The sequence below is a fragment of the Neodiprion virginianus genome, chromosome 3 (assembly GCF_021901495.1).
Source record: "Neodiprion virginianus isolate iyNeoVirg1 chromosome 3, iyNeoVirg1.1, whole genome shotgun sequence".
Taxonomy (NCBI): domain Eukaryota; kingdom Metazoa; phylum Arthropoda; class Insecta; order Hymenoptera; family Diprionidae; genus Neodiprion; species Neodiprion virginianus.
The window spans coordinates 13,442,422-13,468,102 of record NC_060879.1 but is presented as its reverse complement, the minus strand read 5'-3'; the positions used below and the strand labels follow the sequence as shown (position 1 = coordinate 13,468,102).

General features: G+C 39.2%; 2 protein-coding genes and 1 long non-coding RNA gene across 3 annotated transcripts in view; 1 reads left to right on the top strand and 2 right to left on the bottom strand.

Moving 5' to 3' along the window:
- Positions 1-25,681, bottom strand: part of LOC124300690 (glutamate receptor ionotropic, NMDA 2B) — a 1,918,249-nt gene that overhangs the window by 1,278,213 nt on the left and 614,355 nt on the right. The gene's annotated exons all lie outside the window — the stretch shown is intronic.
- The window catches only part of LOC124300698 (uncharacterized), a 35,101-nt gene continuing 18,583 nt past the window's right edge, over positions 9,164-25,681 (bottom strand). Inside the window, exon 3 of the mRNA XM_046755024.1 lies at positions 9,164-9,967. Within this exon, the coding sequence (XP_046610980.1) occupies positions 9,831-9,967 (137 nt within the window). The 3' untranslated portion in view covers positions 9,164-9,830. The remainder of the gene's footprint in view (positions 9,968-25,681) is intronic.
- Positions 11,278-15,636, top strand: LOC124300708 (uncharacterized). The gene is made up of 3 exons (XR_006907293.1): positions 11,278-11,289; positions 14,630-14,634; positions 15,510-15,636. It is a non-coding gene; the product is annotated as an uncharacterized LOC124300708 (long non-coding RNA).

Sequence of the window (25,681 nt, the reverse complement as noted above, 5' to 3'; positions counted from 1 at the left end):
CATGGATTTTTTTAAATATTGCGATGAGCGATATAGCCTGCGAAAAAAGTAATCGCATTTTTCTCGAACGACACACTGGCATTGCCAGAACCTCGTTTCTCGTTTCTTCGTTGTAATATTCAATCACGTCCGATGCCTTCTCAACGTCAACATCTGGACTATCTTCATCATGCTCGGTAGGATCGCCCGGAAGATCACCCATTCTCTCGAATGCTTCTGTGACATCATTCGACAAATTTAGAAGTGCTACTGCATCAGGACATCGCACGTTTCCTTTATCAGACGTACCGATATATCCTGTCGAAAGGACATGCCTTAAGGTCAAGCGTACCATTCGTGCCATAGGATTTGGATTGAAACCACCACGTTGTCGAAGTTTTGAAAAAAGGTGTTCAACCGAGTCCTGGTTGCAAAGTGCTGTTGCTAATTCAAACCCACAATATTTTTTTTTGACTGAGCGATAGGTGCTTAGAAGAGACGTAACAGTTAGTGGAATAACTTTCAAACGAGGGATTTTTTCCATCGTTAGCAAAGCCCCAGTACGATTATCAATTGAGAAGGCTTTATTTCTGCTTGCCACGGTCCACCTAGAAGACCAATGTACAAAATCAACGAAAGATTTTTCAATGTTGGGGTTTCTATCAGAAAGGGACCGTTTCGCGGGATTCCGGAATATCAGTTGGTACGCATTACAGGCATCGATGATGCTGTTCATTTGCTCAGCAAAGGCCGCATTTTCCTTCCACGTTGTACTTTTGAGACCGTTCGGGTCACGGCCTGCGGTAAGTATTGCCGCAGAGAATGTGTGGCTTAAAATTTGAAATGCCCGTCTTACATTCATCGCTTCAAAACGATTCGGAAATAAGTGTGTTTCCGTAATATGCATCAGCAACCTTGATGTCGTATTGCTGCAGACGTATTTCCACGTGTTTATAAAATCGTCATAAGCGAAAATAACTTTTCCGTCACAATATTAAACACGGTGCGTTCTTAGCGTGCTTATCAAGCGCTTTATCAATTGCGGAAAGTCAAATGATGCGAAGTATTCTCGCCCCGCGCCACGAAAATATGGAGTGGTCTCGGTTACTCCTAGCAGGGACAAAAAAAAGCGATTGATCGATGGCCCTTGATCGCATGTTACCAAGACAACTTTAGCTCCAACATCCTCGAGTTTGATTAAGCATTGCCGTAGAAGTTCAGATATTTCAACTGCTTTTAACCCATCTCCGATAAAAAAATAGGCAATAGTCTGAAGCCATGGAGTTTGTGCATTTATGCTATCCAGACAAAAAACAAAGACGTATCGAGCTCGCTGTTTGCTTCTCCCGAGAGGTCCAAGGTCAACAAGTCCATCGATGTAATCAAACTTGACAGAATATTCTTCAAAATTCTTGATGGTCATTTCATTCCATTTCAGGCAACAGATCCTTTCCTCAGGTCGCAGTTGAGCCATTTTCGTTTTCAATTTGATGAAAATATTAGAACAAAATCCGGGAATATTTTTCACATCCGAAATCCATAAGCGCACAGTATTGATCGATGGAAAAGTACAACCCGGTTTTCGCAATCTCTTATATGCTGCCGTTGAGTAAAAAAACAATTGTTTCGCTAAATCCTTCTCGTCATCTGCGAATCGAGCATTTTTACGAAGCTACTGGAGCTTGACCATCGCTCTCGCTGATGGCTCTGTACAATTGTTTTCATCGAGAAACTGTGCCACCGTTTTCTTCATACCTTTCTGCTGTAGACTGTTTTTACACATCAGTGCCCGTCTGAGTTTCACGCGAAGCTGCTTAATTTGTCTGCGATGAGCAGTAAACTCTGCTTGCAAGGCGGGATTTTATCGCCGCAACTGTCTATTTTTTTCAGCAGCTCTGAATCGGCTGCTGGATATTGCTGCTGAAGATTTATCGAATTTTTCGGTAGTTCCCAAACGTTCGGTTCCGATTCGATAGCAGTCCATGCCATTGTTTCATCATCAGAATCCGCAAACGATAATTGATGCTTCATCCCGTAAGTACGAACCTTTCCGGAACTTTTTTCACCGAAGAGAAGATCGTTCGGACTTTTGGACGCTTCCGGTTGAGAGTAATCCGCCACGCTCTCGTGCGAGGTATCTTCTTTATCGTGATCGTGTATATGTAGTTCCGGAATGAAAATAAAACATTGAATTATAAAATGTATTTCCACAGTTCTTTCACCTTGTTCACACATGTAACATATCCGTGTTACGCCCCGACGTACTTACTGCCTTGGCGTACCTTTTTAAAATTACATTTCATTTCATTTCTTTGATTACTTCAATGCTTCATATATCATTTCATCAAATCTCATATTCGAATAACAGCGAGTTCCACCCCTCCTGGCAAAAGTCACGTAGAGACCAACAACGATCCCTAGTATAAGGTTCAACTTTCGTTTATTTAGCTGGTACCAAGAACTGAGACGAGGAACTGCTGAGCTAGTATCAGTAGCGCTCAGCCTGGAAATATCCCTCTTTTTAAATTAAAATTATAATCAATAACTAGGATAAACCACTACCTTTAGAACCATCAAATTTAAATAGATTACTCATTGGAATGTATGAATGAATGTGTGAACATTGCATGCGAATATCTTTTGTTCATATTTTTAATGTGTCACCGACGAGATTGAGAATCGTCGGAACACCGTTGGAGAGCGTGAAGTGACGCTGACCATGTGGATTTGGGCGCCAGGAGGTCGCCTCGCTCCTCATTGGCTAATTACCGTTGTAACCAACTACAACTGCAGCTCCTTGGACCCTCGGGCCCAAGAAGCCGCGTCTTTCGTCTGTCAAGTCGCGAAGTGCGTGGACGTAAACCCGGATTAGCCATCTCGAGCAAGAGTAGTGTTTGGAAAATCTTAGTTGTGACCGGCCTAAAGTCCCGCGCTAATTCGTTAAATTCGAGCATTCAGTTATCCTGTTAGCTGCAAAGGACTCACTATCTTCTACAATTCCATCTTTGCTGTTCTTTACTAAATCTCATCATTTCGCGAATAGACATTTTTATGATATTCCATTTTCTTTAGTTAAAATTGAGTTCGGCCCTGATTCAAACGAATCAGGTAATCTTAAGTAAAAATAATAATAATTACACTATCATTTTTAATAAATAATCGTTCCAATCAGTTTTTAACTCATCATCAAAATCACAAACAGACACTTTTAAATTTTCGATAACAAGATATCATTCTAAATTCACAAAGACTTAGTGACCAACGTTCAACATCATTCGATTCATCAACTCTTCCAAATTTGAGGTGAGGCCCCTGGTCCAGCATTCTACCGACGCAGACCGACACGATCCGACGGCTCTCAATCTCGTCGACTGATTCACCAAAAAGCTAAGTCAATCCGAGTGTTAATCTTCTAAATTAGACGAATTCTTGTTTCACCTTGATAAAACCACTTCAGTAAATTCACAAAAACCAAGTCTAGAATTGGTGGCTAGCTTCACTACCCCCAATTAAATTGTACTTATTGTTTCCAAGAACTAACGAATAAGACTTAACAAAAATATACATATAATCGATTTAAAATAATCTAAAAAGAGAGATACAATACAATATTCACGACCAGCTAGTTATAACCATCGTTCAGAATAGATGTTCCTGGTACCAAATAATAATATCCATTAGAATAGAACAACACACGATTTTTATAAACTTGAATACTTCATAAATTGTTATTTTCGGTATATATATATATATTCATCACCATTGATTGTTACCAAACATTTCGATAACCAAATTGGAATAGAATATATTTCATCTTTTACCAGTCAAATTATATTAATCATTTATTTTGAACGACCTTCTTCCTATTTTTATTATTCTAATTGCCTCAACAATTTAAACAAACCTCACAGACCTGTACAGGTCTATAGCAGCACGATCCTACAAATTACCGGCTTATCGAAAGGTAAGTCTTTCTCTTAGTTTTAATTATTATTCATTGTCGTTACGTGGGAGCTAGATTATTCAATTAATCATTAACTACCACCGCTCAGTACACACTCACCCCCACGTAACATCCGTTATCATGAAAATGTTAATGATAATGATAATGATAATAATAATAATAATGATATTTAATTTTCATAAATGATAAATTCACATTTTATTTTTACGAAACTAATTTTTTTCTGGAAATTTTCTTTTTATTACTGTGTTACGTCCGGCGTATCGCCACACATCTTCCGCATTTCGTCACTCTCCCATAATCATTATAGTAACCTTATCATCTCCATTCTGGCGCGCGCCACTCGCTTCATCCTGACTCTGCTAATTCTATTCCTCACCATTTTGCGCACCTCACGTCGGCTACTCTTTACCTCAGATTCATTCCTATTCCAACGTTCAACACGATCAATTCTATTAGAACACTCAACAACCTTACGTATAACATTTCTTACCGATATTATGAACTACACACTCCGTTTTAACTATTCCGCAAATTCTTCAAACAAGTATATAGTTGATATCTTCAAAATCTTCTGGTCCTCCCCGGACGTAATAGTGAAGTCGAACCCGTTTTTTCCTTAACGCTCGGTAATAAACGACGTCCACGGACGTAACATTGGTGGCCAGCGGTGGTCATCGCTTTCCGGAATCTATGTCGCCGTAATCAAACCGTACAAGACATATTACCAAATACACTTCAAGTGGCAGATAATAGGCCAACAAGCATTCAAAATATTTGAAAACGACATCAAAACGAATGCCATTAGCAACAGCACCAGCACGAAATCTCCCGGAGTAACTACGCGAATACCAAACTAGTGGACAAAAATCAAAGAACGTTATCACGTCATCATCGCAGCTTGATGCATACTCAATATACTGTCGCTCGACAACCACGATAACATACGAATCAATCGATCTACGAGACCCGTTCGGGCACCCATCATCCCCAAATTCGCTCACAATGTCCACCTCTGATTCACCGACGATTCAACACAGGATACATGAGACATCACTACGCATTAACCCCAGGACAGCTCACCAGTAATCTACAAGCGTCAAAACCAGTGGACTAGCGTTTCTTCGTGATCTCATTTTGCATCTACCTGTAAGTTTGTTATGAACTATCTTGCTAAGTTAACTTACACCTCCCATTACCGCAAAAACACGAACACTACAGTACAATGCCTGACCCAAAAAATGATAACATGTCATACGTATTAGCCAAAAGCGCTATGCAATGGGTTCAGCTCTTCAACGGGCATAACATTCCAGTAGACGACTTCGTCTTCACAGTACAATACGCGAACTTATTCGTAAGACGGAACGAAAAACGAAGATTTGCGAAAATGATCTTGTTCAGAATGACTGGAGATGCACAAACAGGCAAAGAGTTCACTACGGTAGATGATATTATTAAACGTCTCGAACGAGGTTTCCAGACTCCCAACAATATTAGCGATATGTATTTTATACTTACGGGAGGCAGCATAAAGCAAGGCTTATACGAGAATTTTATAGTTTCTGGCGGGAGAGTAGATCGGTTAACAACGAAATTGTTAGCCGCGATTGTAGCCAAATATCCCAGCCACAGAGTTGATGGTTGGTTGGACCACATTAACGAACAGAGCCTACTGACCGTCATCAGAGGTCTTCACGATGAGCTAGAATTAACAGTAGTCAGTCATAGACCAACCACACTCAGAGGCGCGATAGAAATTGCTTGCGGTGAAGAGCGTGAATTGACGAGGCGACGACTACCAAGTGTTGGTCAGCCCTGTTTAGCCAATCTTCCTCCTCTATAGCCATCAACAGCCTTTTCTCTTCCAACTGCATCTCCACCTACGACATCATCTCCAACCTCAGGATTACCACCACCCACCCCCTCCCTGCCATCGCCGTTTCTGCCGGCCACTGTAATCCAACGACATCACTCACCCTTGTCCCCCGCGCCGGCTACATACGCACAAGCAACGTCCGAAAAACGAACCAAGCACCAGTCCGACATAGTCTGCAAATTTTGTAGCCGTTCAAGTCACTCGGCCGCGGAATGCCGCCACATCCCCAAATAATTCTGCACAAAATGTGAACGAACCGGTCATGCTCACAGAGATTGCCGATTTACTGATACTCATGAACAAGACCAGAGTCAAGAGCATTATTGTAATTACTACAGACGGTTCGGACATGTAATTGACGAATGAAGAGCTCGCGCCTACAACAATAACAATCGTAATTCACACCGTGATGATCAGAGAATGACCGAACAGTCCTTAAACACAAACAACGCCCGTGCGTTCTCCCGGCGGCACCAACAACCAGCGTTCAGTGCACCAAATCACGTCGTCATCACAAGACCAATAGACGATGAACCACCAGTAATTCAAAATAACGCCCCTATACTGCACGAGAATCATTCGTACTTGAAAAATAATGGAATCTGGAAAAAAATAACGTCGCTAGACCAAAAGTACCACGTACAACAAAAGAACGGCTATCCCTTACCGGTATTATTAAACAGACAATCGACACAATTTTTAAGCCCCAAACTTACGCCAATGAAAACAGTAACACGTTTCATATGATCTCAGATAACTTCCCTATTCAGCATGATGGACCCTTCAAGGCGGTCACACCTTTAAGGTGCTTTCAAAGAAGTGCTGTTCATCTCGAAAACGTGGAGAGCCAAAACTCTTACACCGCTAAAGCGATCGTTACGAAACTTGGGCAACTTTATTTTAGAAAAAAGTGGAGCGACTTTTTATTTTTTCAAAATTTTGAAAAACAAATTACAGATCGGTTACCACTCACAGCAATTGAGATAATTTTCACAGTTGCACTAAATGGATCGAACTATCTGGTATGATGCCACTCGACGCTGATAAATCACATACTTTGAGCCCAGTCCCATAATATTTAATTGTAAAACGACGAAATGGCAGCCGATCTGGTTTTTGATTACGAAGAACACGGAAACCTCATTTTTACGACATTTCCTACCGATATTACCCGCATGCCAGTAATGCATGCATGTACCCAATAAGAACACGTTCGCCAATTAAACGTTGAAAAATAGACGCAACCATATGTGAAGTATGTTTCAGACTGCGCCGTTGAATAAACCAAGTAATGTCCACGTGATATACGAAAATGTCAACGTTTTGCTGGTACATCTCATACAAGTAGAAAATAGTCGTGTAATGTATGGGTGTTCTGAATAGAGCTTAAGCGACTACAATATTCGTTCAATAAATCTTTTATCTGTTCCATTATCAAACGTAGACCAAATGCGTGAATATGTGGTCTTACTGATGACGTACTTATACGTTCCGATCCATCTCGAGTGAGCTGGTTTATAAACTTATTCGCAAGTGCATATCTATTCGTTTATAATACCTCAAACTTCGCCGTTGAATAAACTGAGGAATTTCCACGTGATATACTAAAATTTCAACGTTTTGCTGGTACGTCTCATACACGTAGAAAATAGTCGTGCAATATATGGGTATTCTCAATAGAGCTTAAGCGAATATAATATTCGTTTAATAAATCTTTCATCTGTTCAATTATCAATCGTAGACCAAATGCGTTAATATGTGATCTTACCGATGACGGACTTATACGTTCCGATCCAACTCGAGTGGATTGGTTTATCTATTCGTTTAGAATACCTCAAACTTCGCCGGTGAACAGAGCAAAAAATTTTCGTGCGATATATGAAAATTTCGAGCTTTTTTTTATGTACAACAGTCGTAATATTCGTTCGTTTCTACAATACAGGGTGTCCCCATTTAAAGTACGCACTACGTTTTCAGCCGAACTAACGTTTCAATTGGAAAATGTGTCCTACAAAAGTTGTTCGGTTCAGAGGGGGACACATGAAGATTTTTTTTTTTTTGGTCCAGCATCATAATTGGTGATGCTGTGGAGGATGCACCAGTTTTTTTAAATAGAATCATGCATTTTTCTCCCAACTTAAATATTCTTCATTCAAAAATTTACAATTTTCTCAGAACATGTTTTATTTCTAAATAAATAGTTCGTGAGATAGAACAAAAAAACAAATATTTTATTACTCCAAACTTTCTCTGTGATATGTGTGATATGTGGGAGCGTCATTGGGTGACTACAGATGTTCAAAAATACCACCAGCAAGAGCAATACATGCTTTCACTTGCTTTTCGAAGCTCTGCACCGTTTTCAAAAGGATTGCCTTTGGAATGGCTCTACACGCTTTAGTAATTCTATTCATCATGTCAACCCTAGTCGTTGGAGGCTCCAGGTAAACAACATCTTTAAGGAACCCCCACAGGAAAAAAATCAGGCTATGTTAGATCTGGCGATCTTGGTGGCTACTCAACTGGACCTCCTCGACCGATCCAATTACCACCGTAGGTAGCCTGCAGATAATTCCTCACAATTCGGTGATAATGAGGAGGTGCTCCATCTTGTTGGAACCACATTCGTGCTCGTGTATCCAAGTCAACTGTATTGTTCTTGTATGTATTGCTCTTGATGGTGGTATTTTTGAACATCTGTAGTCACCCCACTGATGCTCCGACATATCACACATATCACAGAGAAAGTTTGGAGTAATAAAATATTTGTTTTTTTGTTCTATCTCACGAACTATTCATTTAGAAACAAAACATGTTCTGATAAAATTGTGAATTTTTGAATGAAGAATATTTTAGTTGAAAAAAAATACATGATTCTATTTAAGAAAACTGGTGCATCCTCCGCAGCATTACCAATTATGATGCTGGACCAAAAAAAAATAAAATCTTCATGCGTCCCCCTCTGAACCGAACAACTTTTGTAGGACACATTTTTCAATTGAAACGTTAGTTCAGCTGAAAACGTAATGCGTACTTTGAATTGGGACACCCTGTATATGCGATTACACATGAATGGCATTACATATCCAAATATCAAACGTATAACAGATCCCTTGAAATATTGTCCAAACAATAACTTGTTCATACGTTTAGATCCAACACAAGTAGGTAGCTGAGTCCCGCTGCACGTACACGTGAATATTTGGCCACAAATAATATGGTGATACCTTCAATTTTTCACAACTGAAAAGAAAAAGACTGCGTATGATAAAAAAATTGATATATTTTTGGTTTATTGCTCTCTCATTATACAGAACATTTACACATAATCACATAACTGACATAACATGAATGTTTTCAGTGTGAACAGCTGACAGTAAAACATATTTGAAAATAACAAAAAAAAAAAAAAACTAGATAATCTGTCGAATCTATGATCAGAAGCCACATAAAAAAGTACATACTATATATTCTTTGAATGAAATTAAACTCTTTATAATTCCTCAATCAATAAAAAAAAGCTAATTTTTGGAACGCAAGTAGGTGTGTGGGTACACACTATTAATGAGATAGACAGAATCGGACCCGAAACTTTGCAGTAAGAAAAAAGAAAAGAAGATAAATAGATAAGATAAGAAACTAGGGGCCTAGACCAGAAAAACGCGAACGTCGATGAAATATGGACTATCCTGAATATACTGAGAAGGTTGAGATTACAAAAATATCTTATTATTCGCGTTTGGTGAGCTTTCTTACGGGACTTGCAGCGATATAAAGAATTTTCACCTTGTCCTGTTTTGCCAATCATCACTACAATATGATGCTCGTTTATACGTACGACATTAACATCACAACCGTTGAAATGAAAGCTCACAAGAAAAAAATAAAAATAAAAATGTTTCCATCAATATGATATAGCGTGATTAAAATTATTAAAATATTGAAATTGTTTTGCGAAATCATTTCGAAAGCGAATCTTATCCAACCGCACATCCTCAAACTTTTTACTTATTGCGACATGGTTTTTCTGGAAGCAATCGCAAACACGTGTCGGCTTGTAGCTAGTTTTAGCCAGTCTTTGACAGCTGAAGTGATATCGGGATCCGATGATTCTGGCTTCCCTCTGAAAGCCACCTTTGCAGCCTCTGAAAAATATTGAAGGAAACCCGAATCAGAATTTAACGTATCAGAAAACAAAGTAGTACTTGAAATCAAGATAATTTATAACAGACTATAATTTGAAAAATTGGTATATCTAAAATATTTAAAAACTTGTTGGTAATAATTTCATATCAAATCACACCAAATGAAGGTTATTTATTTGGATGATAATGAAAATGATGAAGATATCGTAATATGCATATAGGGTGCATTAATCTTGAGAGTCCAATACAGAAGTCGTGAAAGTTTCAGAAATGTCTTTTTTATCACGTAATGATACAGAGTTTCGAGTTTTGAGAGGCAACAGAATTCCCAGACTTTTCCCTGACCTTTTTGTGACTCATACCGACATTATGCACGACAAAAAATTAGAAAATTATTTGACTTTTTTTTTTCAATTCGTTCATACGATAAATATGCCATTGCCAGAACTAACGAAGCGAAATAGATTATTAATTTCCCTGACGCGTTCACAAATTACCTAACTTTTCCTTGACAGTAGTATAGATAGGCCGGTTCTGGACCACAGAATGATCCAGAACCCGCCGATCTTGATTCCTACCTTACTGACAGTCGGTATGTCACAACCGCGAGGGTAAACGTTACCCGCGATATTGGTGCCGACTGTTAACATGATTGGCGCCACCCGTATTTTCGCTCGATTTGATCGACAGACAGTTCGACAGTTCAATTCTTTGCTAGTCAGATGGGCAGCCAGTTTGATTATTGCTTAATCAGATGAGCAGCCATTTTTGATTTTTCCCCCGTCAAACGCTGCCCACTACCTGCTTTTTCGTTGACCGATTTTTTTCCCCATCACATGCCCCGCGTTGTTTAGGGTTGGGGTGTGCAGGTTTTTGATTTTTGCTTAGTCAGATGAGCAGCCATTTTGGTTATTGCTTAGTCGGATGAGCGGTCATTTTAATTTTTTACCGATAGACAGTTTGATAATTGAATTTTCTGCTTAGTCAGATGAGCAGCCACTTTGATTTTTTCTTCGTCGGATGAGCGGATATTTCAAATTTTTTTATTGTTAGATGGCAGACAGTTTACCCACCGAATTGTGAATATCCAAGTTCTGCGCGATATTTTTATGCAGCGAGAAACGACTGTTGGTGTTACCGGGTGTTGCCACAGGTTTGTCGCATTATCGATCAATCGATATTCCTCCGATCGATGATGCGTGATGTCTCTTATGCTCGCTGCAAGATGCTTACTTTTTATTTATCATGTGGATGGGTAAACGTTTCAAAAAAATAACGGTTGGATGCTTTGAATAGATGTTTTTTATTTATCAACAATTACAGTCTGTTTTCAGCTTATACATAAAAATGGAAATAGCTCATCGTATTCTAAATTTAACAAGTAAAATTACACATATTGTTTTTAATATCCATATTATTCGAACATATTATTATACCAAAATTGACTTATACTAATTTCTTAACTGTACCGCTAATCGGGTTGTACTCGACAATACGGTCGTGCAAGATCATAAAATAGGCTGCGGTGTTTGCGGGAAATTCCACGCTCGCTTCAAATTCCAATCGAATATCCACCGGTCCGGTTTTCAACGATTCATTCTCTTTCGTGCAAAAGATAACGATGAGGAGAGCTTGGTTTATGAATAGTGGAGAAAGATTTTACTGGGCAGTAGGCACAAGTTTTGATGTTGAACAACAACATGGATTTCATCGTTGTTCTGGAAGGTGGAGAATGCAAACGGCTGATGAGCATGAATCTCAGAGTGCGTAATTGATTCGTCGAATACCACAGGTTTCTTTATTCTTATTATTTCTTCCATGTTAACACACACAGGATGCAGCGAACACGAATTCTTATTTTCCAAAATTTCCACGTAATCGAAGACCTAGGCTCCGGAGAAACCGAACGTTCAGAAGTGTCAGTGGGGCTTCGGCTTCGTCGGAAGTGCTGGACGACTGGTGATATTTAGCCATAACGTCCCGCTTTTATAACTCTTTCCGAACTTTTTTTGTCTCAAACACGATTCCCATTATTCGAGAGATTTCACATGTAAGCGCACAGTTATCGTTTCTCTGCGAAAATTGATCAACTCGTCAGCTATTCTCAGCTAAATATTATGTATTGACTGTACGGTGGTCGGTAGGTAAATGACGTTTGCGGGCACTTCGACAATCTTATATCCTGATGGAACGATGGGGAAAAATTCGTGAATCGTATGAGCTTTACGGTCGTTTATGTACGCCCCTGTGGTTATGTTGCACTCAACGCGTATGGTATTAACTTTCAGTATGGCCACCGGCAATTCCGAGTTATAAGTAATGTCTCTTGCCAGCTCAACCGGCTTGAATCCCAATGAGCGCCCAATGAAATCCTTGGGTTTGAAATCTATCACTTGATTGCACGTAACTTCACTGTTCAGCTCGTTGTTGTTGGGTTGCAGACTAGGGGTGATGTCGTTGGGTATCTCCTTACGCAGAAAATTTTCGATATCTTCAATTTCGTAGCTCCCGGTGGGTATAGTTCTAACTTCTCGGCTCCTGTCCGCCCGCTCCAGATATAATTTATTACAACCCTCTTGAATATTGGGTATTGAATTGAATATCGTGAACTCAACGAGTCCAAGAATATAGTTTTTCTTGAATGATGGTTCGATTGGAGGAAAATATTGCGCCTCCAATACGGATGAGTTGACCGATAGTGTCAACGTCAATGATCCCGACATGACTAATGCTCGCTCATGTGACACTTGTCTTTTTATAACCGCTGGGTGAGAAATTTGAGACACAAGTGACCACAAATAACGGTATTGTACTCCTGGTATCTTCTACGATTATATTCAACGCTACCAACACCGAGATACCTCATCAAATCCTGAGATGGTTATAAATCACCAAAACTATCGAAATACACAACTTCAGCACCATTTTTCTTATACGCAACCCAATGTGTTCCAGGCCCGTTTTTATCATCGAGATTAATGATTGCAGTTTCTCGCTTCTTCGGTCCAGATTCTAGCAGATCATTTCGCATGAAAACACCACGAAAAGGTGGAATCTTCATTTCCTTAGCATATCTGTGTGAATCAATGTCAGTGAGAGCTCGGTGTGGTAGCTTTATTAGTTTGTTGCCGGACATAAGTACAGGCCCATTCCGCTGCGGTAGGGTCGCTGGTATAATCCCTTACCTAACGCAATCGCCTTCATTGTTGTATTGTGCCGTTTGGTTTCGTTCAACTGATGTTTGTTGACACCAGCTCCGTTAATGGCTTTAGCTATACCCGCAGTACCACCCGCTAGAGCCCCAGTAGCGCTTCGACCGGCCAGAATTGGAATGAGAAATGGCAGAATACCGCCAATTTTATCAGGCACAGGTATAACACGATGCATACGAACATTCTTCCCAGTCCCCCGCGCGGCCGCACGAGCTCCCGCCAACGCCGACTCGACGGCTTTATAACCCGGCCGCATTGATGCCTTTGCGACGTTAATGATAGATTTAAGATTTATTGCCCTCTTTCGCTGTTTAGTCTTTACACCCATTGTGAATTTCTCTTTCTGCGCGCCCGCTCCAAGTTTCTTTTTCTGCGCACTAGCTCCAAGTTTCTTCTTCTTCCGCGCAACCGCTTCAAGTTTTCTTGCTAATCCCATTCCGAGTTTGGATTTAGCCTTCATAGTGTCGGTGACTCCCCAGGCTACTGCCTTTCCACCTACACTAGCGTCCTTGGTCAAGACACGATTCCACGCCTTCCCAGCGAGTACATTGTCGGCCAGATTTCTCGCTGCGATATCACGGTTTTTTGCATTTGAAACGTCGTGGTCTTTACACGCAGCGTCCAAAGGGTCAATACCAGGATCACCACGAGCCAACCTCTTGGTTAATTTCGTTCCGGGTCCGCACTACTAATACCCCGGCACGTGCAATTCAACCGGGAGATGATTGATGATTTTATTTAACCAACCACCACCGCGTTTCTGCCATGTGCACATCCTGATAGTCGGACAACAGCCAACGAGACTTCTATAAAAGAAAGAATTTATATACCGACATCTCAGTTCTAGCTGTCATCCTACAGAAGCATCATGAGACTTAGAGATCAGACGGATAAACTGCCTGTCGCAAATTTCGACAAAATAGTTCGGCCTGGAAACAAGAAGAAAGAAAAACGACATGGCAAATTGTTGCCAAATGCCGTGAGTGCAATTTTTTGCGGGTCATCCAATTGTGGTAATACTAACGCTTCTTTCTTACTTATCACCCACGGCAATGGATTGCGATTCGAAAATGTCTACGTCTATTCGAAATCTCTCATCCAGTCAAAGTATCAATTTTTGGAAAAGTTACTAGAACCCGTGCGGGGTGTGGGTTATTTCCCGTTTCGTGAGAACGATGAGGTTGTAAAACCGAAAGATGATCACCCCGATTCTGTTATGATTTTCGATGATGTAGCCTGTGAAAAGCAAGATAATATCAGAGCGTACTTCAGCATGGGCAGGCATCGCGGTATCGATAGCTTTTACCTAAGTCAAACGGATGCGCGCATTCCAAAACACCTAGTGCGTGACAATGCAAACTTATTAGTGCTATTTCGCCAGGATGAAATGAATCTGAAACATATCTACTACGATCACGTGAACACCGACATGACTTATCAGCAATATAAGAACTTGTGTTCGGCATGTTGAAATGATGGTGAATACACTTTTGTGCTTGATGACAAGGATAGCGAAATCAACGGAGCGAGATATAGGAAAGAATTCGACTGCTTTATAAGCATAAACTAACATAAACTTGCACAGTTATATCGTGACCATCAAGTCGTTAACATGGAGAGCTCCAAGATTCGTAAACATAGCGATACGTTGAGTGAAATATCTAAAGTTGGCGATGTTATACGTCGGAAGCACAAAATAATCTAGCTAGACAAAGACATGACCAAGCAGGTTATGGATGAGATGTTCAAACCACTAGTGACGCCGGTGCAAGAATTGGTAGATACCTCAAAGCTGAAACAGCAGCAGCATATTAAACAAGAAATTAAAACGGAACTACCGGATGTTACAATGAAAAGAGAAAAAGAAAAAGATGACGAGAGTACCGGGGATGACGATGAGGAGGATGAGGATACGGACGAGGGGAATTTCATGAATGCAAATGATAAAACACTGAAGTTTGGTGAAATTTCCACTACAAGTACGCCGGTGATGAAAACAACGGATTCCGTGGCGCGATATTTGAATATGTTCAGCACAACCAAATGAGGGATTTGGATACCACATACGGTGTTCGAAAGTTGACAAATGGTATGATGATTGGTGATACGCCAATCAATTTCATTGATAATCTGATCAATGTGAGAGATAAAAGTTATGAAAGAACACCACGATTAGTTGAATTATTGTTTAAAAAATCACCCGATGCATCGATCGTAATTGACGCGGACAAAAATGATTATATAAAAATTGCAACAATGACAAATGCGCATCGAAAACATTACCAAGCCGATGGAAGCCCTCGAGGCGATTTAAAAAACACAAAGTATAGAAAGGGCATAGCCGGATAAGCAGGTCGAATCGGCCCCCGCTGAATTTTTTGTCGGTACTTCAGGGATCAATTTGGACCCAAATGAAAATAATTCAGTGAAAATTTCAGCTATTAATCTTAAACGGTTTCCGAGTAATTGAAAAAAAACCTATTTCTTAGTATTTATTTTTTTTTTAATAGTAAAATTAAAAATTTTTTTTTGCTGATTTTTTTTTAAATACTTACGAGTAAAAGCTGTGACAAAAATTTTTTTTTATGATTTCTAGACTAATAGCCGATTTTTAAACTAAAAAACAAAATTACAATTATTTTTTTTTATGCCTATTTTAAAACATGCAATCACCAAATTTGGACAGAATACGTCTTTTATACCCCTCTGTACTCAGGAATTTTTTCAATTTTTTTGGTTTGGTGCAACGTCATGAAAAAAATTAAAAACCAATTTTTTGTTAATTATTTTATATTTCAACTGCCTAGAACACTACTTACAACTAATTATAAAATGTATTTATTCATAAAAATATTCATCAAAAACGTAAGTGGTCATCAAAATATTTGTTAATATTTTCGTCAATCTTCATCACTGTCTTCATTAATAACTACACAGCGCCCGGTATTATTGAAAATGCGACTTAAAATTTCTGCTGGTCTTACAATTCTCGATAAATATCTAGCATGTGATAGGTAATAAATAATAGCTGCTACATGCGAACAACAACCAACTGTACGCCGACCGTTGGCACAATCACAGCAATATCGAGAAATTCCGTTAACTCCATTTTTGCCACGATGATACTCAATGAAGCAGCGATATGTTTTTGCATTAATATGCCGAGATCTTACTTGAAATCTAAGAATGTTTTCAGCCGATCTTACGTACTGAAGGCTTATATTATTATCTTCATCCTTCATCTCAACTGAGTATGACACTGCTTGAGAAGGCTGGTATGATCCTGTCAGTAAAATATGCAATTAAGTCGCATTTTCAATAATACCGGGCGCTGTGTAGTTATTAATGAAGACAGTGATGAAGATTGACGAAAATATTAACAAATATTTTGATGACCACTTACGTTTTTGATGAATATTTTTATGAATAAATACATTTTATAATTAGTTGTAAGTAGTGTTCTAAGCAGTTGAAATATAAAATAATTAACAAAAAATTGGTTTTTAATTTTTTTCATGACGTTGCACCAAACCAAAAAAATTGAAAAAATTCCCGAGTACAGAGGAGTATAAAAGACGTATTCTGTCCAAATTTGGTGATTGCATGTTTTAAAATAGGCATAAAAAAAAATAATTGTAATTTTGTTTTTTAGTTTAAAAATCGGCTATTAGTCTAGAACTCATAAAAAAAAATTTTTTTCACAGCTTTTACTCGTAAGTATTTAAAAAAAAATCAGCAAAAAAAAATTTTTAATTCTACTATTAAAAAAAAAATAAATACTAAAAAATAGGTTTTTTTTCAATTACTCGGAAACCGTTTAAGATTAATAGCTGAAATTTTCACTGAATTATTTTCATTTGGGTCCAAATTGATCCCTGAAGTACCGACAAAAAATTCAGCGGGGGCCGATTCGACCTGCTTATCCGGCTATGCCCTTTCATTGAACAACACGGTAGCTCTCCGAAAAAATTAGGTAAAGGCTTACCCGACTATAAGATCGCGCAAAAGGAAGGGCAAGATGTGATTACGTTTACTGGGATGATCCGAATGAAATTTTAGATCGTCTCCGGCTGCTTATGGCGTCACAGGCTGCAGGTAATACCAATTTTACCAACGGAATAGTGGCCATTATTGAAGAGTTGCGGGAAGCCGGAATCGTTTATTAGCAGCAGAACAGCATAAAATCGTCATTCGTTCAGTGACAGTATAACGATGAGCATAGACATATTGTATATTTGCATAGACATAACGTAGCTGATCAGCAGTACCCCAACGATGCTGTTTCCTTAAAAGTTCTCAATACTGCTTTACGATCAATGAGTGTTGATATTGTGGGTACTTTTCAATCAAATTTTCAGAGTTTCATACATAATCACAACGAGGAGTTGGAAGAACTACGTATGAATAGCAAAATCATAGATAACGCGCTGAGTCGCATCAAACATATTGGGATTCAAGCAACACCGTCGCTGCAACAAACCAGCAGTTAATTGGTATCGATTGAGGATCAAAAGCGGCTTGACGACAGTTCGAAAAATTGGAAGGTGAAGAGTTGGGAACAATAAAGGCGGTAATAGCTGCTGAACTTAACAGACCCGCTCGACGCAATTATCTGCGCCGATTCGTAGATGTACGTGGACTGGATGAGACCTGGCAAACTGATCTCGTCGATATGACCGCATACAGTTCGCACAACAAGGGATACTAATACCTGCTCACAATCGTCGACATATTCTCTAAGTATGCGTGGGTGGTAGCGATAAAGTCCAAAAGTGGGAAAGATGTGACTGCTGCTATGAAATCGGTACTAATGCCGAACCGCATACCCAAACATCGACACCTCGATCAGGGCAAAGAATTTTACAACAGTGAATTCAAGGCTCTCATGAAGCAACACAATATCATAGTCTAAGAGCCAGTGGAAAGCTACCTGTATGTATTTGACCAGACCTGGGGTTTTATAGAGTGAGGCCCCTGTACCTACCATATATGAGATGGAGGTTCACTAAGCCACAACTGGTGGACGCGGCGCGCGCTCAGGCAAGACAGGTATCGATTTTTGGCGAATTTGAAATGCATTTGACCACGTCTGCCGTTTTGATATTTGAAAATATATTATTATTATTATCTAAAAATAACAATGGCAGACCATTATCGCGCGTTTAGCACAGTGGCAGGCAGTTTTGAAAGTGCTGGAAAAAAATTAAATTTTGAAATCAATTGACCACATCTGCCATTGATATATTTTATTTGTTTGGGTCTTAAAAACTTATATTCATCACGGCAGACGGTTTCATTGCGTACACACTTCAGCAGACAATAAAATCTTAGCTACTATCCGGTCATATGTATATATACATATATGTATTAAGTTCCCTATTTCACATCAATATGATTCACTTTATCATTGCATCCATATAAATTTAAAATTTAATTTTGTAAACTATGTACTAAAACTGATGAGTTTGATGATAAGAAAGTAAATATACTTCGAAAGAATCTCAAATATTAGGGTATATTGCAGATAATAAATAATCATTCAAATATTTATTTAATTTTCTTCTTTTTATTTATTTAAGACAAGATTTGAAAAAATGAATAAAAAAATATGAACCGTGCATGCTTTACAAAATATATATTTTTTCCGACTAATTTCAATCTTCATTTATCGTCATCGGAGTCATGTCTGTCGTGGTGTGACTCGTCTTCATCATCCATAAAATCGGAATCTGTAAAAATAAAACATCAATTATAAAATAAAAATAATCGGAAAAGTGATCTGAACATATTCGATAAGAAATTGATTATTATGAACTTACTAGGGACTTCGGTGATTAAGTCACTCACAGAAGTTGGGAGTTGATCACCTTCGAACCATTTGAATACAAATTTGTCGTCCTACTCAATCCAATCATACTCTAATGGGTCCAATGTGGTAGGTTGCTTCTTATAAGCATTTCTTCAAACATTTGAAATATAATGAGCTCTTAGAAGTTGCTGGTGAAGCTCACTCTTACACGGTGGTATTGAGCTTGCATCAAAATTCAGTATTTTTTTTAGTGAAATTTTCAGTCACGTCGGAAGCTTTATAATCGTTGACGGAAAGTTGGTAGCTTCCATCATCAACGTCATTAGATTTTTAGCAGTATAGAGCTGGCAGATAAACTTCTGAATACTATTAAATACCTCTGTTAACTGGTCGTCTGTCAAATTTTCTTCACCGAGAGTAGCAAATGCTTGTTGAAATTCAATATTTTTTTTAGCAAGGTAAAAGGTCTTTTCTTCCCTTTATTAAAGAAAGCTGGATTGAAATCACATCCTGTGAACGCATGGAAGCCGGTTAAGCTTTTAGCTAACAATTCACCAAGCTCCTTATAAATTTTTGTAACGTCAATATACCTTTCGTTATTTCCTGTTCTATTGAGCATCCAAATATTAGAATCAGAATTTTGTAATTGTGTCATATTACCAATCATTATAATTAAAATATCAGTATTAGAGGCTCTAATAACAATGTTCGACTGCTCTGCGATATTGCAAGCATGATAAATTATCTTGGTATCAGCTTCTTCATGTGAAGTACAACATAAATTTTCAGCAACACTTGATTGGATCTTGTCATCAACAACTTGATACGATTGACAATTTCGGAAATTTAAAAATATCTGTCGGTTGCCCAAAAATGATTTCATTTCCTCACTAGACCAATGTTTGGTAAAAAAATCAACCAAAGCTTCCTTAAATTTAGTATTCTTCAATGCTTTTGCAAAATCTGATGGTCGCTTCTGTTCAGACCCCGAAATTATGTAGTCAATCAACGATGCTTCATGCCGTAGACATCTTTCACTATCCTTTATTAATGGAAAAAAATATTGGTCAAAAATTACGTCAATTCTTCGAGTGGAATATTTTAACACCATTTGCAGAAATTTCTTTGAAATACAAAATACCTCCGAATGTTTGGGGAACTTCTTTCATAGAATGAAGAACGAAAAATCCATCAATTAACAATATATCTGTATTACGTGGTGGATCTTGATCAATCTTTGTTTCAAGGCATTTTACAAGTAAAGGTTTGTCAGCTTTACAGAAACCACCATCTAGATGCCAGGACATATTGGATACGCTAAAATTTTGAGAACATCAATTTGATGGTCCATCGAAATTCCCAACAAACGTCCGAATAAATCTCGCTGTAACTTGATCTCTTGCTGCTTACCTCCTATTTTCACAGATTTTTTCTTTACCAGTAGACTTGAAAAGTTGTGTATCGGTGTCCTTTTGATGGCTTTTTCAAATCATTTCGAATCAGATGCACATTCCGATATAAAAGTTGTCCGTAGCTCTTCCCCATCTTTTTGGATATTTAAGAGAAAATCTTCTACTTGAGATGATGCATCTTTCCCGGAACCTATGTTGAACAACTGATCAGGCGATAAATCTAAGCTGAAGGGATTCACATACCGATCAAACGAGTCGATAAACTTTTCAAGTTGTTGACAACTTTTCTTAATATTATGTGGCTGTAAGTCTGCTGAAATATCTTGCTTCTTGGTAATTCCTAACTCATCCAACACGTGTGTAATTATACTTGAGGGGATGTCGTGGCTTCTCGCCCACCGTTGACGAGCTGAAATCGAGTGAGTCAGATTTGCGATACCAGTAAGTGTTCTCGCAGCATCTGCATTAATGGTCTGCTCTAGTGATGCCGTCGAGCGAGACGAGACGAGAATTTTGGATTTCTCGTCTCGAAAAAATTTCGAGAAATATTTCTCGTCTCGAATTTCGAGAAATATTTCTCGTCCCGAATTTCGAGAAAAATTTCTCGTCTCGAAAAAATTTCTCGTCTCGAATTTCGAGACTTTCGAAATTCTTGATAATCTCGGCGCCCTTGGGCTTGGGTATGGACTGGGCTGGAATAATTTAAATACAAATAAAACGCTTTCAAATGCACTTTTATTGTTCGGACGGGTTAAGATTTTTTTGAATCGCTGATTTGAGACTGCACGTCAGCCATCCGTTTAAACACAGCAGACTTCTCGCTGATTCATTGGACATATTATTTCGGTGTTTCCTTAGGATTAAACCGGCCTTCGAAAACAAACGTTCAGCCGGGACGCTTGTCGCCGGGATGTTTAAGAAATCTCGCGCCATTTTTGCCAAATTCGGAAATGAATTCGAATTGTTTCGCCACCACTCCAAAATATTTTCGTTCCGACTCGCCCGTTTGAGTTTGCAATAGCGCTCGAATTCTCGCTGTGGTTCACTACAGTCTTCGTGAAAAATCTGCGTGGAGGCCTCATAAAGTTCATATAAATCGAAGGATCCCTGGCTTCCTTGATCCGATAAACTTTTACCCTGAGATGCTATCATCTCGACGGTGGAATTTGCCCAATATTGTCCGCGAAAAATTTTTTGAAACTTAGCCATTGATGCCTTTTCTATGTCACGACCCCAAGATGTGAGTTGAAACGTTCCAACTTTGTGCCGAGGATCGAGGATGAGAACAACTCCATATATCCAATTCGTTTTCTTGTAGTGTTTGAGCATCTTATCTCTTCTAGCTTGGAAAGCTTCGATAAATTTCTCGTCGACGCAACTTCGCGATGGCTTCGCATCAAGTTGGTGAGTTACCGTCTCGATTTTGTCAAGAAGCATATTGAACCCCACAATTACCAACGGCAACGTAATATACGTTTGACCACCGAGAACCGTCGACAGATGATCGAATGGTTTTAAATACGCGCACACAGCCTCGATGATTTCCCATTCTTCAGGGTTGATTATCATCTCGCGAAGTTCTTCATAGTTGTGCATCAGTGCGTTAAGAGCCGACTTGACACTCAGTGCTGTTCGCAACATTACGTAAGTCGAATTCCATCGAGTTGACACGTCCATCGTTATCGCTATTTTTTTTTCGTTGGCGGCGTCACAATATGCGTGCAATTTACTCATCCACTGCTCGGACCTTTTCAGTTTTGCAAGAAGTTTTCTCAATTCATTAATGACATTCGTTTCTTTCGATTGTTCCCATACAGATAATACGGTCTCTTCGTCAGAGCTGCCAATATCGGTAGACAACTCGAAATCTGGGTGTTCCGGATTCAGAGCGTTCAATGTATCTTGTACTTCCAAATTCAAAATGTGAGCGAAAAAACGGAAGTGTGAATCACTCGCGTCGAATTCGATGCCTTCCCGACATAAGAGATCGGAGAGTTCGGCTATGAACGATGTATTTGCAGCCGCATTGTCGAGAGTGATGCCTTGAATTTTTGATTTAATCTTGAACTCCTCTAACACATCGAGCACGAGATTAGCCATATCCTTGCCTGTGTGAGCTCCATTCGATGGAATAAAATCCAGCGGTAGAGATTGCAATTTCCAGTCATTATCGATGTAATGCATCGTTATGCCGTAATACGATCGATTAGCAATCGATGTCCATCCATCGACTGTCAAAGAAAATTTTGAATCAACTTTCTTCACTGCTTTAAAAACAGCTCCTCTCATGATCACGAAGTGATTGATGACTTTTTCTTGTAAACTCGTCCATTTCGGATATGCAAGGTTTCCATTAAGGAAAGTGAAAAAGTCTTGAGTGGTATCGTCATCGAAAAACGAAAACGGTAAATACTTAATTGCCATCCATTCGACAATTCTTTGCTCGAATGTCCTTGTATCTTTTTGCCGAGTAGCAGATGGTGTGCTGGGATCGACAAAGTTTTTCACTGATGAATCGCCATCATGTGCATTTCGCAAATGTCTTTGAAGCCCAAAAGTATTCGAATCCTTCATTTTAATTCGACGATCAATTCCGGACTTGAGACACAGTAAGTACTTTCCATATTTTTCTTTATCGACCGAGCACACTTCAAAAAATGCAGAGTATTTTTGCTGTGTTTTGGACGTTGTCTGTACAATACAATTATCTTTATTCGATGAAGTAGACGGAAAATTTTGAGTCACTATGATTTCCAGCTGCCCGACGTCGCCAGAATTTTTTTCAAGTTCACCGGTCGTCAAATCATCTTCTTCACTTTCATTGGATCTGATTGAAGCGTGTTGGCGTTTGTTTTTCTTTTTGCCGTGGCTAGAAATCTCCACTATGTTGGAACGCTTCATTTTCCACGTGAGTCCACCACTTTATAGTCAGATCTATAATGATAATCGTTAATTTTAAAAACCTGTTAGCAATAATTTAAAAAAAAACACACACACACACACACACACACCCGGACATATTTTTAGACATGATTTTTCGATGTTTTAGGACATTTTAAACATATTGGCGTTGGCAACTGGAAAAAACTATTTTCACCGTCACATAGTTTCCCCTATGAGGAAGCAAAAAGTGTTAAAATAAAATCCGAGTATCCAAAAAAATACTATACAGTAACAAAAATGGGTATTCATAATGATTTGTGAAAAAAAAAATCATTTTCAAAAATCGAAAAAATAGTAATTATGGAAATCCCACGATCAGACGGTCCAGCAACCGTTTCAAAATGGACTTAAAAGATCGAAGAAAACAACAATAAACAATTTAACAGCGATAATTTAATACGTGATGACAAAGAGGGAACACTGGGTGAGCGAGCCTCGCGGCCGAGCGAACCACGCGGACGTTCGAATCGGGTTTCCCCGGCGAGACCCGATTGATCGAACGAAACAAAGTTCTCGCTCGCCAGCATCGCAAAACACACAAAAACCGGGGCAATTTCGATATGGAAAGAGACACAGGGCTGTTAATCGACGACAGGGCTCAACAAAAACACTAAGAAAGGGGTTGAAACTATGATCTAATGGCTCGATAACTTATCGGCTTCAAAACAAGGGGGTTCTCAATTCTCAAAAAAAAAGAGCTCAATGACTTCGAAGGGATTTTTGGGGAAACGACTCGCGGCTCAACACTCGTCACGTCGAATTGACCGACGAAAAACTCTTTCTCGAATGATTAATTCGAGAAGAGACAGAAAACGGGGATTTCTTGATCAGTGGGACGAAAAGGGAATAATTGGCTTGGTAATGGCGTCGCACGCCCGGTGAAAAACGAAGGACTCACTTGATCGCTTTTTCAGTGTTCAACAACACGAAAAGAAGGTGCCGACGAGGTCCAGAAACATCCAAGAGTCGTTCTTCACGGAGCCGGTTCGACGTAAAAACTTTGATTGCGAAAATCGTCAGAAATATCCTCGAAAACGATGAAAATTTGAGGGACGCCGTGCGTGCCTCGCGAGTCCGCCGGGGAAGCGAAGCGCTACGGGGTCCTTACGAGCTCCTTGTCGCTAGCTCGCGGCTTCGCGGAGCCTCGCGAAGTCCTGCAACCTGATTAATTGAGAGCGCTCGCGGGCCTCGCGAGGCAAGGCCTCGCCTAGTTACTATTTATTTTTCTCATTCGGTGCCCCAAAAATCAAACGTAGACTGAGAGATTCCAGGAATCTCGAAATTGACAAGAAATCTCGAGAAATCTCGAGAAATTCAAGAAATCTCGAGAAATCCGAGAAATCTTGAAAAATCCGAGAAATCTCGAGAAATTCGAGAAATCTCGAGATGTCGAGAATCTCGATCGAGAATCTCGTCAGTCGAGAAAAATTTCTCGTCTCGTCTCAAGAGTTCGAGACGAGAGTTTTTCGAGACGAAACAAGAAATTTCTCGATCTCGTCTCGTCTCGACGCACACACGGCAATGTCACTACTTTAGGAGGCCAAAAATTATTAATATGAAAAAATGTTTTCGTTTGTACTTTGTAAGGTTCCTGACCAATAGGTTATCAATAATAATCATAAATAAGAACCAATGGGCACTCGGTTAGCCTTTACCTATTACCCACAGCACAGTTGTTTGTGCCCGTTGTTCGGTGTGTCGTATTATTTATCTATATGAACTACTATGCTTTTTTTTTAATTGTTTCACAACTTAAGAAAACAAGTAAGTACTTACCTACTTACCTACACAAACCTACCTACCTAAAAAGGGAAAGGGATAGGAGTAAAAAACTAAACAGAAATTAAAAAATATGAATTTAGGAAAGGGAATAAAAGTAAGTATATTTCACTAGGTATACATAACACAATAATAATTATCTGAAATTAAGAATCAGGACGCTACATCATCATCTTCATGTTCCTGGTCATCATCTTCGTCATTTCTATTGATGACGTTTTCTATTAAAGGATTTTCCAGCATTTCTAAAACCTCCTTAGCAAATGGTTTCCTGTTTTTATTGTGACTCCTCCTCTTCGACGCAATTACAGGATCAGAAGCTATAAGCATCCAGTGCGCTATGTCGGTATTGGTGTGGATCCTGGAGGTCTTTCTGGCATGGAAAAGCCGTACGCTTTTAAATTCTTTTTGGCTGGTCTCCAGCACATCTTCTGAGAATAAACTCACAGGTAGTTGCAGCTCTTTAATAATATCTGCTCCGTGTATCAGGAGTTTGTGGACCGACGCACTCATTTTGTACCAGCCATACATGCTAATGCACATTTTTGCAGTTTCAATA